Source organism: Pelobates fuscus, chromosome 7 (assembly GCF_036172605.1).
Source record: "Pelobates fuscus isolate aPelFus1 chromosome 7, aPelFus1.pri, whole genome shotgun sequence".
NCBI classification, from domain to species: Eukaryota; Metazoa; Chordata; class Amphibia; order Anura; family Pelobatidae; genus Pelobates; species Pelobates fuscus.
The window spans coordinates 143,441,168-143,453,715 of NC_086323.1; the positions used below are offsets into that span (position 1 = coordinate 143,441,168).

Here is a 12,548-nt window from a genome sequence, read left to right on the forward strand (position 1 = left end):
TGAGCTAATCCATGCAATGCAGGGAAGTGCTCTCAGCCAATTCCTACACTGCTGGGCAGGCAGTTAGCTCAGCAGACAGCTTCAAGCTCTCACTGGTGCTATAGTGGGGTCGGGAAGCGGCACCCAGCAGACCTCAGGTAACAAATCAAACCATTCTATAATGGTTTTACTACTTTCAAAAGGGGGAGGAGTGCCACAACATTCCTGCCACCAGAATCACTACAGTGGGCAGTGTCTCCAGAGTCCCTGTAACCATGGAGGCTCATTTTCATGCTGTAATGTCAAAATGAGAATATCGTTAACTTCTATCGGACATAAGATGCATCTTAAGCACTTATTATTCCCCATATTCATTACTGCAACTCCAGGCCTACCCACTGTCCTGATTTTCTTCTCTGGTGTTCCACATCTGGAGACCCCAGGGAGCACAGCGTGCACACTCTGCATTGTCTTCCAGGTTAGGGGCCCCTTTCCGGGGAACCTGCCCATTACAGGCAACAGTCCATACTGCCCAATGTTGGAAGGTGTGCAACTCACTCTATTAAAGCCCAATCTAGCATTAATCTACTACAGAACACCAGGCATGAAGATGGGGTTTAAAATGAAAGTTAGTAATAAATCTAGCTAACCGAAAATCGTATTCACATTATAGTCAAGAGAACCCTAAATATTATGTGAAATCGCAGGCTTGGTCATGTTTACGGTGCATCTCTGTTCCTATCAACCAGTAACCTTGCAGGGAGCATGGAAGGGGAGTTATCTGGCAATGTATAAAATGTAGAACTAGCATCCAATAATTTTGAAGGAAAAAAAGAAATGACAGATTTTTTATGGGAAAAAAAAAAGAAATCTCTCTTACGCCCAATAGCTAATCACTGGATCAAACCCGTCTTCACTGATAAGTATGAGAGTGGAATTTAGCTATGTCCCATTCAAGGGTATTCTTTCCCACAATATTTGGTTGGAACTTCCTCTTATTCTGCAGGGCAGGCTATGTCACCGCCTTGTTCCCCAGTCTCAAAATGTTCCATAGTGTACTGGGATGGCATTAGGTACCTTCTTAAAACGCCTACAGTGCAAGGACTTTAATAAATAGTGGGTATGTGTCAAATTCCATTTAAACATCCAGGAGGAAGAGAGACTAATCAAGCCCTCCGAACTGTCAAATTCTAGGTTACAGAGTCTAATATCACTGTTGAGTTTGCAGAATAAGCGGTGGATTATTAAATAATTGGCATTTCTCATGTCTAAAATATACTTATTTATTCAGCGTCGTCCCAAAGGATCTTTAAACCACTCAATTAAAGATGTTCTTCAAGGCCCTTGTAATGATAGCAATAGTACTTTCAAAACTGACAATATCCGTAGACAGTGTATGGGGATTTTATACAATTCTGGAAACATAACATGTTTACAGCAAATTTATTCAGACCAATATATTTGTTCTTCAGCAGCACATATTGAAAATTCGTAAGAGGTCTCTGTAAGGTTGAAATATTACATTATATTACCAGCTGTGCAAAAAGCAAAAAAAATGAGAAATGTCTGAAAATATTTAAAATTAGCTAAATAAGCTAGATTTCAAGTTCAGCTAAGTTGGCCTCAAATGTGCAAATTCTTTACCTTCCCAATTTGGTGAAAAGCTTTGATTGTTTTTTTCATTGTGTATATGCTTGTCTGTGTACGCCTGTACTTGTCTGTCTGTAAGTAAGTAAGTATGATGTGCCAAGAGCTATATTAAGCAATGGAATTGGGAAGAGGCTTAATGAAGCAACATCCCTGGCCTGCTAGATCATCAGTGGTTGGTACATATTGACCATGGTCCCATTCTGAAGATAAAGTGGATGGACATGGGTAGCACCCAAAACAACCACCCATCAACCTGCCAATAAGTGGGAGTCTGGGGTTGTCCTCGGTTAGAAAGAATTTAGCACTGTTTATTAAAGGGAAACTCCAGTGCCAGGTAACTGGGTCAAAATTTCAAGTCTTAGGATACTAGCCAGGAACAAAAATGGTCTCACCACCACATATTTACAGCATTTTGGGTTTTCATTCACATGATGCCCATATTGAACATGCCATCTGTTCTTTTGCCCCCATCTCTTTCTCTTATTCTAGGGTCACTACCTTCCCCACTGTTACTATCTTTTCCAAATATCACTGATCGAGTCTTTTGAAATCCCAGTGTCACAGCCAGGTCTGTGGTGTGCAGGCTAGTAGTGATACTATGTAGAAAGAAGGCTCTACTAATGCCCTGTTAATTCTACATTGACTGACATGTCCGAGCACATTATTTCTTAATGTCTATGTTTCTGTCCATCTAGATACTGTCAGAGGCGAGACTTACTCACAGGTCTGCTCTGCTCCTTGTCTACACAGTCACGGCTACAGCAAGTGCTTTACGTGTCCGGAGTGTTCCTTTTAACACAAAAGTGAGCATTCAAGTGAAACTCCTGAGGCCTACTAACACTCACCCGTGACAAAATCAGGGTGTTTCATTAAAGGGAGAATTTTTGGGAATTCAAAGTGAATTTCAATTTAAAGCGACACTCCACTGCCCAAATAAAATAAATCACTATTTAGTATACAAACGCCCCCCAAAAAATCTTACATACATTTAATACCATATATACTTGTGTATAAGTCGATCTAAAGTATAAGGCGAGTGCAGTTTTGTGACCAACAATTGTGAAATATGCTATGCCTCGTGGATAAGTCGAGGGTAAAACTTGGGGCTATGAAATTCTGCGATTTTTATAATTTTGTCAGATTTTACCTAGGTAAGATCCTGGAACATAATCCTGTATATAATGCAGAGTGTGTGTTTGTATGAGTGTGTGTATATAATGCAGAGTGTGTGCATTATATACACACTCATACAAACACACTGCATTTTATACACACACTCATACAAACACACACTCTGCATTATAGATTTATTTTAATATATATATTTATTTTATTATTTAATATTTATTTTTGTCCCCCCTCCCTGCTTGTTACCTGGTCAGGGAGGGGGGGCTATCTTAATCCCTGGTGGTCCAGTGGCATGGGCTGTGCAGAGGGGGAGCCGGTGGCAAGCTGTTACATACCTTTGTAGCAGCTCCGGTCAGCTCCCTTCACCTCCCAGTGTAAATCTCGCGGTTGGCGTGCTGCGCAGAGCGTTGCCACGGTAACCCATGGCAACGCTCTGACGGCCGCGGGTGTCGCAAGATTTACACTGGGACCTGACCGGAGCTGCTACAAAGGTATGTAACAGCTTGCTGCCAGCCCCCAACAAGACAGCACTGGTCTGTCCTGGTCTGTATTATGGCAATGTAAGTGGGATCCTCCCAGTGTTGACAGATTGTGCATGCTGACTTAAGTCTGCACTGAATGGTACAACACAGAGTACATTCCATGCAGCTCCACTCACACCCCTATACAGTCACCGCTGCCAGATGTAAGGCAAGCAACAGGAAGAGGACAGTAAAGGGACAGTATATGCAGCCAGACCACTTCAGCATAATTCCATGTCAATTAACCCTGCGAAAGCAATTATTGCAGTTTTTAAGAAACTGTAATAATTACCTACTAGGGCTAAATCCTCTTCTAGTGGCTGTCAACCTGGAAGTTCCTTTAGTGGCTGTCTGGTAGTTAGGTGACTTATAGTTGCCCAACAGACGCTGGACGCCTTCACGCTATGCATGAGGACATCTAGCGTCGCCCAAAACCCCATAGATCTCCTATGGCAGCTATTGCCGCGCATGGCAATAAGTTTCTCTCGTTTGTTGAAGTCGGTGGAGCCCAAACCAACCCTCGATCAGATGAGTAATTAGGATATGTCAGAGGTCCTGCAAATTAACTTATTACTTACTAGATTGCCGCCGTTCCCCCGCGGGCAAACGATCTTCTCCATTTATTATATATAGATATATTAATATAAAAATACACTTACACACATATAATATATATTATAAACAATAAATAATTCATTAAAATTAAGTTTAAAAAAAAGTAAAAATAAAAAATGTTTTAAAGATTATATGCAATTTATTCCAACTGTATTTTGATAGATATATATCTATATCATATACGTGCATATTTATATAATAGACGTGCATATTTATGTAATATTTTTACATAAGTGATTTTATTGCTTGCAATTTGGGGGACCTGCCTGAAAACCCAGGCCGAAAGTCCAGAGAATTTAATTCACTAGCACTATATTTAACCCTGTAACTTTCCAAGACACCCTAAAACCTGTACATAGGGGGTACTGTTTTACTCGGTAGACTTCGCTGAACACAAATATTAGGGTTTCAAAACAGTAAAACTTATCACAGTGACTATAGTCCGTTAAAAGGGAAAAATGTTTGCATTTTCAACACACAAACAGCACTTTCACTGATGGTATAATTGTTGTGATACGTTTTACGGTTTTGAAACACTAATATTTGTGTTCAGCGAAGTCTCCCGAGTAGAACAGTACCACCTATTTACAGGTTACAGGGTCAAATATAAGGCTTGATTTTCCATTTTTTCCACAATGACATTTGCCAAATTTGTTATGTTGCCTTTGTGAGCGTATGGCAGCCCAGGAATGAGAATTACACCCTTGATGGCATACCAGTTGCAAAAGAAGACAACCCAAGGTATTGCAAATGGGGTATATGTTCAGTCTTTTTTAGTAGCCACAAAGACTGGCCAAAGTTAGCGTTCATAATTTTTATTATATATTTTGAAACAACAATGTCCTACTTGTACTTCTAGCACTATAACTTTCCAAAAAAAAAAAAAAAAGCTAAGAACATGTTAACATTGGGTATTTCTAAACTCAGGACAAAATGTAGAAACTATTTAGCACAGGTATATTTTGGTGGTTGTAGATGCACATCAGATTTTGGGGATCAAAGTCCGAAAAGGTGTTTTTTTTTAATTATTTTTTTCATCATATTTTATAAAAAATATTTAGAGTAAATTATATGATATAATGAAAATAATGGTATCTTTAGAAAGACCATTTAATGGCGAGAAAAACTGTATATAATGTCTGGGTACAGTAAATGAGTAAGAGGAAAGCTAAACACAAACAGCAGAAATGTAAAAACAGCCCTGGTGCTAAATGGTAAGAAAATTGAAAAGGGGCCTGGTTACTAAGGGGTTAATATCAATAGGAACATGAGAAGAATCAACAATTAATTCCATACAAAGTAAGTGGGAGAATTCTAAAATGCACAGGAGAGATATACATTGTGCTACTAGTACTGGGCAATGGAGCAAATTGGATACGGTTACTAAGCAGGAGAGGGAAAGAAATGGCTACCGCTACGGAGCAAGGGAGGGAGTAGGCTACTAGTACTGAGCAGGGAGGAGAATAGGCAACTATTAGGAAGTGGAGAGTGGACTTGTGTCATGTGAAGAAGGGTTAGGGTGCAATAAAACCTATTTATTCACACTCTGACCCTCCACACAAAAACAATCCTGCAAACAGACACTTGAGAAAAATACATCCCTGCATCCATACGCACAGACACATCATGGACCAGTAAAACGTGCTGCAATTATTCTTGTCAAAGTAAAACCCATTAACATAACACACTTGCAGCACTTCCTGCAGAGTGTTGACCCAATTTTTAATACAGAGCATTGCATGCACACGCACAGTTTTCCTTAGTCCTACCTGATGGCATATCCCAGTAATTATACACAAAACTGCTTTATGTTGATATTATTTAAAGGGGAACTCCAATCACTATAACTACCACAGCACAGTGTAATGGCAATAGTATTTTGACAATCACAGTTATTCATTTGTAAATGCCAAAACTACAAGATTTTATTCTCACCTTCACTGCACTAAAAAGTAGTGATTAAAATGATTCACTTTATTGTGATGTCTAGGGATCTTAAATAGGTCCTTTAGTCACCACTTCATTTTAAATGATATTAGATCTGTGCTATAGTGGTTTATTCGTTTGACTACTTTAAATGAATAATATATTTATGTGGCAGTACCATCTATTAATAAGGTCAATGAACTAATAAATTATTTTTCTGTTTGTATCTCTATTTATAATAAAGATAAATTTGTCCTTGCACAGGGCACGTTTATCTATCCCAGAGCATGTCTGGGTTTGTGGTTGTACGGTTTTGTTTTGTCACAAAACTTTGCCCATGTATACACAAAGTCTGAAGGATTTATTTTATTTTTTAATAGATTTTTTTATTTTTTTTAACCTCCCCATGTCAAATATTTTCCACCAGAAGCTCTGAGCGAAGCCTAGCTGTGCAGGGCTTTACTCATTGTACGTGGTCAACACCTTCACCTAATACGGTAGCCGTGCTTTGCTCAGAAGAGCCAACAGGAGCCTCCCATCATTAGAGACGGAGAAGTCAAACGCTTGTAGAACAGTTTGACCACTTACGATAGAGGAAGTAGGACACTCCTAACATTATAGCTGCTACAGTTATAAACCTAGAATCCTATTCAAGCGATCGTTAAGTAGTTCTTCCAGCAAGACCCAGACCACCTTCTGTAGGGAAGTCTCCTACAGAGACGCAAAATAAACTACACTTTGGAAATATATCTATCGGGGGAGGCACCGTTGGAGCATAAATCTACTATACTCCTGTGAGTATTACATCACAGCGCAAATATTTATATACTGTATTACGCTATACTTTCTATCTTTTTTATTTCTAGATGTTTACAGCTGCATCCCACTCTCGCTCTTTGTAATTTATATATTCAAGGGATTACTACCTGGGAAGTTGGTTTTAGAGAAGTATTGCTTCATTACTTTTTCCTAATCCCCCATACGATATAGTTTTGTGGTGAAGGTTGTTTATACTTTGGATACATACACTAGATGTTATGCACTAAACACAGAAAAGTAGTGTATTGAAGACCTGAATAGCAAATGTAGCAGCAATGGGGTTTTCAGTTCTCCAACATTTACCGTTTAGTGAAGAAATCTATTTAGTTTAACAATATCTCAGATCAGTAGGCTTAATGGTTTAAATATAAATAAAAACATTTTTTTTTTTTTTTTAAAAACAACTTTATTCAGGATTGGTTATAAAAAAAACAAATGATTTAAAATTGTACAACTCGAGTCAAGAGATAACCAATATCATCTTTTGATATTACCCATCATAAGCATATGGGTTTCCAGCAACCAGACCTTTTACTTTAACAATGGTGGCCATAAAATGTATACAATGTTAATGACTTCTAATGAATCAATCCTTAAAGGAACACTAGTATTTTTTTTTTTTTCCAAATTAAATTGCTTATATAAAACAAAGTAAAAGTCATGTAAACAGTCATGCAAAAAAAATGCAATCTTCATTTATAAAATTGAACAATTTAATGTTCAACAGTTGAGCAGTAGACTCTTCCCAGAAGCACTTTCTGTTCAGCATCAGGGTCTAGGAGCTATGCCATTGGTCTGCTGGTCTCATAATGATCTACATCAACCATTCTGCACAGTTCAATGACTGACAGACACCCTCATTAAAGCATGACAGAGCAAGTCGGCCAAATGTATATATACGGATGTCATGCAAAGACTATGCATGACATCCGTGAACAGTGGGTCAATTTTAAAATAGGATGGTGTCAATGTTTTTACTGTACTGCTTACTTTTATTTTGTCCTATATATAATTTATTAAAACAGATAGAGTTACTGAGTACTTTATAGTATGGCTCAATATTAATTTAGGATTTAAAGAGTTAGGCACCAGATAAAAAAAACAAAAAAAACAAAAAACAAATGTCTATTAGCCACCATAATTTTCAATGTAGATTACCAATTTTCGCTTCTAGCAGAGACATGGTTAATTTCTTGCTTCAGTTAACATTATAATTGTTTGAATAAGCTTATTATGTTGAACCTATTTAATTTGGGGTTTGGTACCTCCATAAAAAGCACTGACCCTCAAAATAAGCCTTTAAAGCACATCGGCATATGCACTTAAATGGTGTATCGAATACTGTTGCAAGTAGCTGAAAACAATGAGCTGCAAAAAGTAGATTTTCTGATATTTCCATCTAAACAAAAGATAAAGTGAGGTAAAAGACGAAAAGTGATTATTTCACAGCTTAATAGATTGCTTCTTACAGATTTATAAAAAGGATTGCGAAGATTGTGAAACAGAAAAAAGTGATTGAGTTCATAATCCAGTAATTAGGCAACATAAAAAAAATAAAAAATCATATTAGCAAAATCTAACAGCACAATCCTTCAGTGACCTAGGGCATTTAGATCTGTTGCACTACTAAGGGCACAGTGGTGAGAGTGACTGTCCCGAGTAAATCCCTTTTGAAAGTACGATACGTTCACTTTTCTCATTGTAATCAAACTTTGTTCCATATAGCAATGTAGAGATTCAGATTATATTAAATTACATTAGAAGAATGAAAGGACTCGAAAAAGATAAAAAAAATAAATTCTCTGTTAATATTCCTATGGGGTACATATAATCTACATTACCAAACTGAGGAATAAAGCATTTACTGCAACATTCCTGTTTCCCGGTGTTTTACAGGAAGACTCCATACAACATAACCACTACAGCCGTTTGTAGTAGTTATGGTGCCAAAAATGCCCTTCACATTTTAGTATAGTTTGACACACTGCATCTTGCTCCTCCAGTAAGAGAAGCCAGATGTCTCCCCAAGCGGGCACGGCCCAATAAAGCACCAGTCTCAGGGTCTGAAAGCACTCAGCCCTGCTGGTGGTGTTTAGCAGGATCCAAGAAATTTGTAGAAGTGTTTCCAATAGAATGACTTCTTAGTTTGGGAGGATGCCAGGGCCTTCTTGGCACCATAACCACTACATCAAGCTGTACTGTTTATGGAGCTTGGAGTATTCCCTCAAAAAACAGGAAAGCAAAGCAGTTTTTGATCTTCATTTTTAGGCAGCTCAATGTGATACATGTTTCTTCTCTATGGAGTATATCACATTCAACATGTATTTTGGCATGGTAAAAGCCAAAAGTGATACAAAGGAAATATATACATGGTCATATGAACCCAAAAATAGAGAAACTAAAAGAAACTAGGTTTCGGAGCTATGTATGCCATGAAGATCTGAAAAGGTTTACAAATAAGCTGTTTTTAGTATGTAGAGAATATTGCAGTAAATTATATCAGGGGTGGTCAAAAAGGTAAACGCCAGTGGTTGCAGAACTAGAACAACTCTTGCTTTGCCATCTGTAAAATAGGTTTTGTCTTTTGGCCATCCTTACTTTATATCCTAGTTTAGATAGAGTAGCGACTTTATAATCACTTGTTAACAGTGATAACAGTACATCTCGGTCAACTTCAAAATGAAAAAAAAACAAAGTTATGTCATCTATTAAAAAAACAGGAACAGGCAAACTGCTTGTGGTCAGACCACAACTTACATTGCTATCAGCCAAACTGTCAAAGGCAAATGGGAGCTCTAGTTTAAAAAAAAAACAAAAAAAAACACAAACTTGTTTTATTAAGGAAACAGCGGCTATATGGCTGCAGGGGTCAGGATATTTTCAGTGCAAGGTCTTGATATTTTTTTTAAAAGGAATATTCGAAGCACCATAACCACTCTCAGGATAAGTAGTCAAAACAGTTTGATAAATTAAGGATAGCCTGGCATCACTCATAGCATCAGTGAGAATTGGAAGCTTCTACATGGAGCATACATTAACTTCCCTGAGCAAAGTCCTGAAGTGCTTGACTCGGCTCATTGGCTGAGAGCGTCAGCTGATCACCCTCAGCCAGTGAGCTAAACCCTGCAGCTCCACTCTGCTTAGCCGAATGCAGAGAGTCTCCGGCTCTCCTGGAAGAGGAGACTGTGGCAGAAATCAGGTAAGCTGTCAGATGGTTTCGCTATTTACCCTGGGAGGGAGAAAGACGCTCTTGGTGTTACAACCACTACAAGGTGCTGTAGTGGATATGGTGCTTGATGTCTTACTTTAAAGCATCCCTGATCCCTGGATATAGGCAACTGATTTAGCCTTCAAAGGCTACTGGGGATAAATAACCAATTTCATTTCAATGCAATGATGGTTATGCAGGATAAGAGTTGCACTACAATAAAATAAACCAAACCAATGCAAACAGTGGAATGATTGGTGGGGACAAGAAGTGGTTACCATTCTCTAATACACAAGACTGGCATATGTGGGTTGTGAGATAAATTGCAGAAGTTGATGTGGTAGGTTTAAAAAAAAAAAAAAGGGTAAAATAAAATAAATAAAATTCAGTGTCAGCCCTTAACATTCCCCTTTGATCTTTATGCTCAGATCTGTTTAACAAGAAGTCAGACTTTAACATTCCCAGCAGCAGAGCACCTTGCTGAACAGAAGTGACCTATAGCAGCACAGTAATTCAAAGAGAAGATATACAAATTATGTCCAATGTGATGGAAGGATGTTCAGATAGAGGGGGTCGTCTCTGTATGGCTTCTAGATTGTGAACATTAACTTTACATATGGCTTATAGATTCCAGGGTCCTCAACTCAGTGTAACAGTCTGTGTCACACTATTGTGCTGGGTCCTCTAAGTCCTACGCCACGTGCAAATTGTTCCAAAAGGCCACCGATTGCTCCAGACGGGCTCTGGGATGAGGATTTCTGGCTTATGGTGGTATTGTAGGCAGACAGGAAGATGGATCTCACAGCCTCTAGACGGAAAGCTCGCTCAGTCTGGGGTGGGGGACTGCACAAAATAGAAGAAAGTTACAGATTTCAGTTATAGAAGATTATATACAACCAAGAGATAAGACAAAACAAAATTATTGTAAATATGAGCCTTTAACAATCTGGACTCACACAAACTAAAATTGGTTTATGGACATCAGAATAGTAGAAGGATTACAATGACACCACTAACTGCCAATTCTTTACAAAATTTACATCAGGGACACTGCACATATTTAACGCAAAGTAGATGGTGGGAACCGCACTCAATCCCAGCGGCCAAGGGTGCTCCGGATCAGGACCAGCAATCCCAGAATTATACACGAAAGAAGAAAGGACCACAGGCACTCCAAATTGAAACCGTATGCAGATTTATTAGGAAAAAATGCAACGCCAAGCAACGTTTCGACCAACAAAGGTCTTTTTCAAGCTGCTTTTTCAAAGCTTGAAAAAGACCTTTGTTGGTCGAAACGTTGCTTGGCGTTGCATTTTTTCCTAATAAATCTGCATACGGTTTCAATTTGGAGTGCCTGTGGTCCTTTCTTCTTTACTGCACATATTTAAGGCAAAACTGGTCACCTAAACAAACACAATCACTGACAGAAACACACACGTACTCACCGATTTGACACTGACTGAGACACCCACATTGTCTTATTTAAATTTTACTACAGTTGCTGCATGACTTCATTTAAGTTTGTGTTTCCTTAATGGGACCCCACATGCACCATAATTTCATCAAAATTAAGTTACGGTGCGAGGAGATACCGAATGCCACCTTAAACAAATTACCTCTAAAGTGTTGAATTAAGCAGAGCGATCGGTTGCTTGATTCAACACTTCGGGGTTCTTAAAGGAACACAATAGGGGCAGAAACACAAACAAGTATTCCTGACCCTATAGTACTAAACCCACCATTTCAGTGGCTTGCTCACCCCCCCTTAACTCCCCTATGATAATAATAATAATAATAATAAAAAAAAAAAAAGTGCTGTGCAGGTCTGCCGGCGCTGGCTCCGACCCCTTTGTGACATCAAAACGGCTGATTTTTAGCCAATCCAATGCTTTCCCATAGGGAAAGTATTGAATTGGCTAAAATCTGCACACGGGCAGGGCCAAATCAGCACCTCCTCAGAGATGCATTGAATCAATGCACCTCTATGAGGAAAATTCAGCGTCTCCATGCAGAGCGTGGGGACGCTAAACGGCAAGGCTGCCTACTGTGCAGCCCTGAGTCAGGAAGCACCTCCAGTAGTGGAGGAGTGGCCACTTGGAGGTGTCCCCACATTAAGCTGTAGTTGTTCTGGTGACTATAGTGTCACTTTAAGAGTTTTAAACTGTTTGAGGTAAGCGGATACCCGGGCACTTCCTTGCACCATAACAACTTCAATCCAATTACACACAGAGTGTTCCTTAATTTTTGTGTGTGAACCCATTAATTTCAGAAGGGATTATTCAATGGGGAGTAAATCTATAAGTGGCTGCAGTGTGTTTTGACTGAAAAATAAAGTACAAGAACTTGGCAACAGTCATCCTAAGAGTGGCTCAAGTGGCTTTGACAAGACAGAGAAATTAACAAACTTTGATGTTCAAAACCCTCTTTTGTTTAAACAAGTACGGTTTCAAAATTTAAAAAAATCCAGTTAGTGCTGAAAAGTCAGGTTTAAATCCTAAAGGTCAAACTGAGGAGAATTCTAGATAGACAACCTACATACCTCTGGATGTTCTTAAAAGGGACTGGTTTTGAAGAGCAGCCAAGCGATTTGTACTCTATTGCATATTTCTGAGCACTCTTCAGTCGACTAGATTTTGGACTTCTTAGATACAGAGGGTCTCAAACTACACATTAATAGGAGGATATCTTTTAATCCATTGTTT

The 12,548-nt window shown here is 38.7% G+C and overlaps 1 protein-coding gene across 4 annotated transcripts in view; it reads right to left on the minus strand.

Moving 5' to 3' along the window:
- Positions 1-7,068: 7,068 nt before the first annotated feature.
- MTMR14 (myotubularin related protein 14) overlaps positions 7,069-12,548 on the minus strand; it is a 65,017-nt gene continuing 59,537 nt past the window's right edge. For all 4 annotated transcript variants that reach the window (XM_063426745.1, XM_063426743.1, XM_063426744.1 and 1 more), the window contains one exon: positions 7,069-10,689. In XM_063426745.1, the coding sequence (XP_063282815.1) occupies positions 10,509-10,689 (181 nt within the window). In that variant the 3' untranslated portion in view covers positions 7,069-10,508. The remainder of the gene's footprint in view (positions 10,690-12,548) is intronic.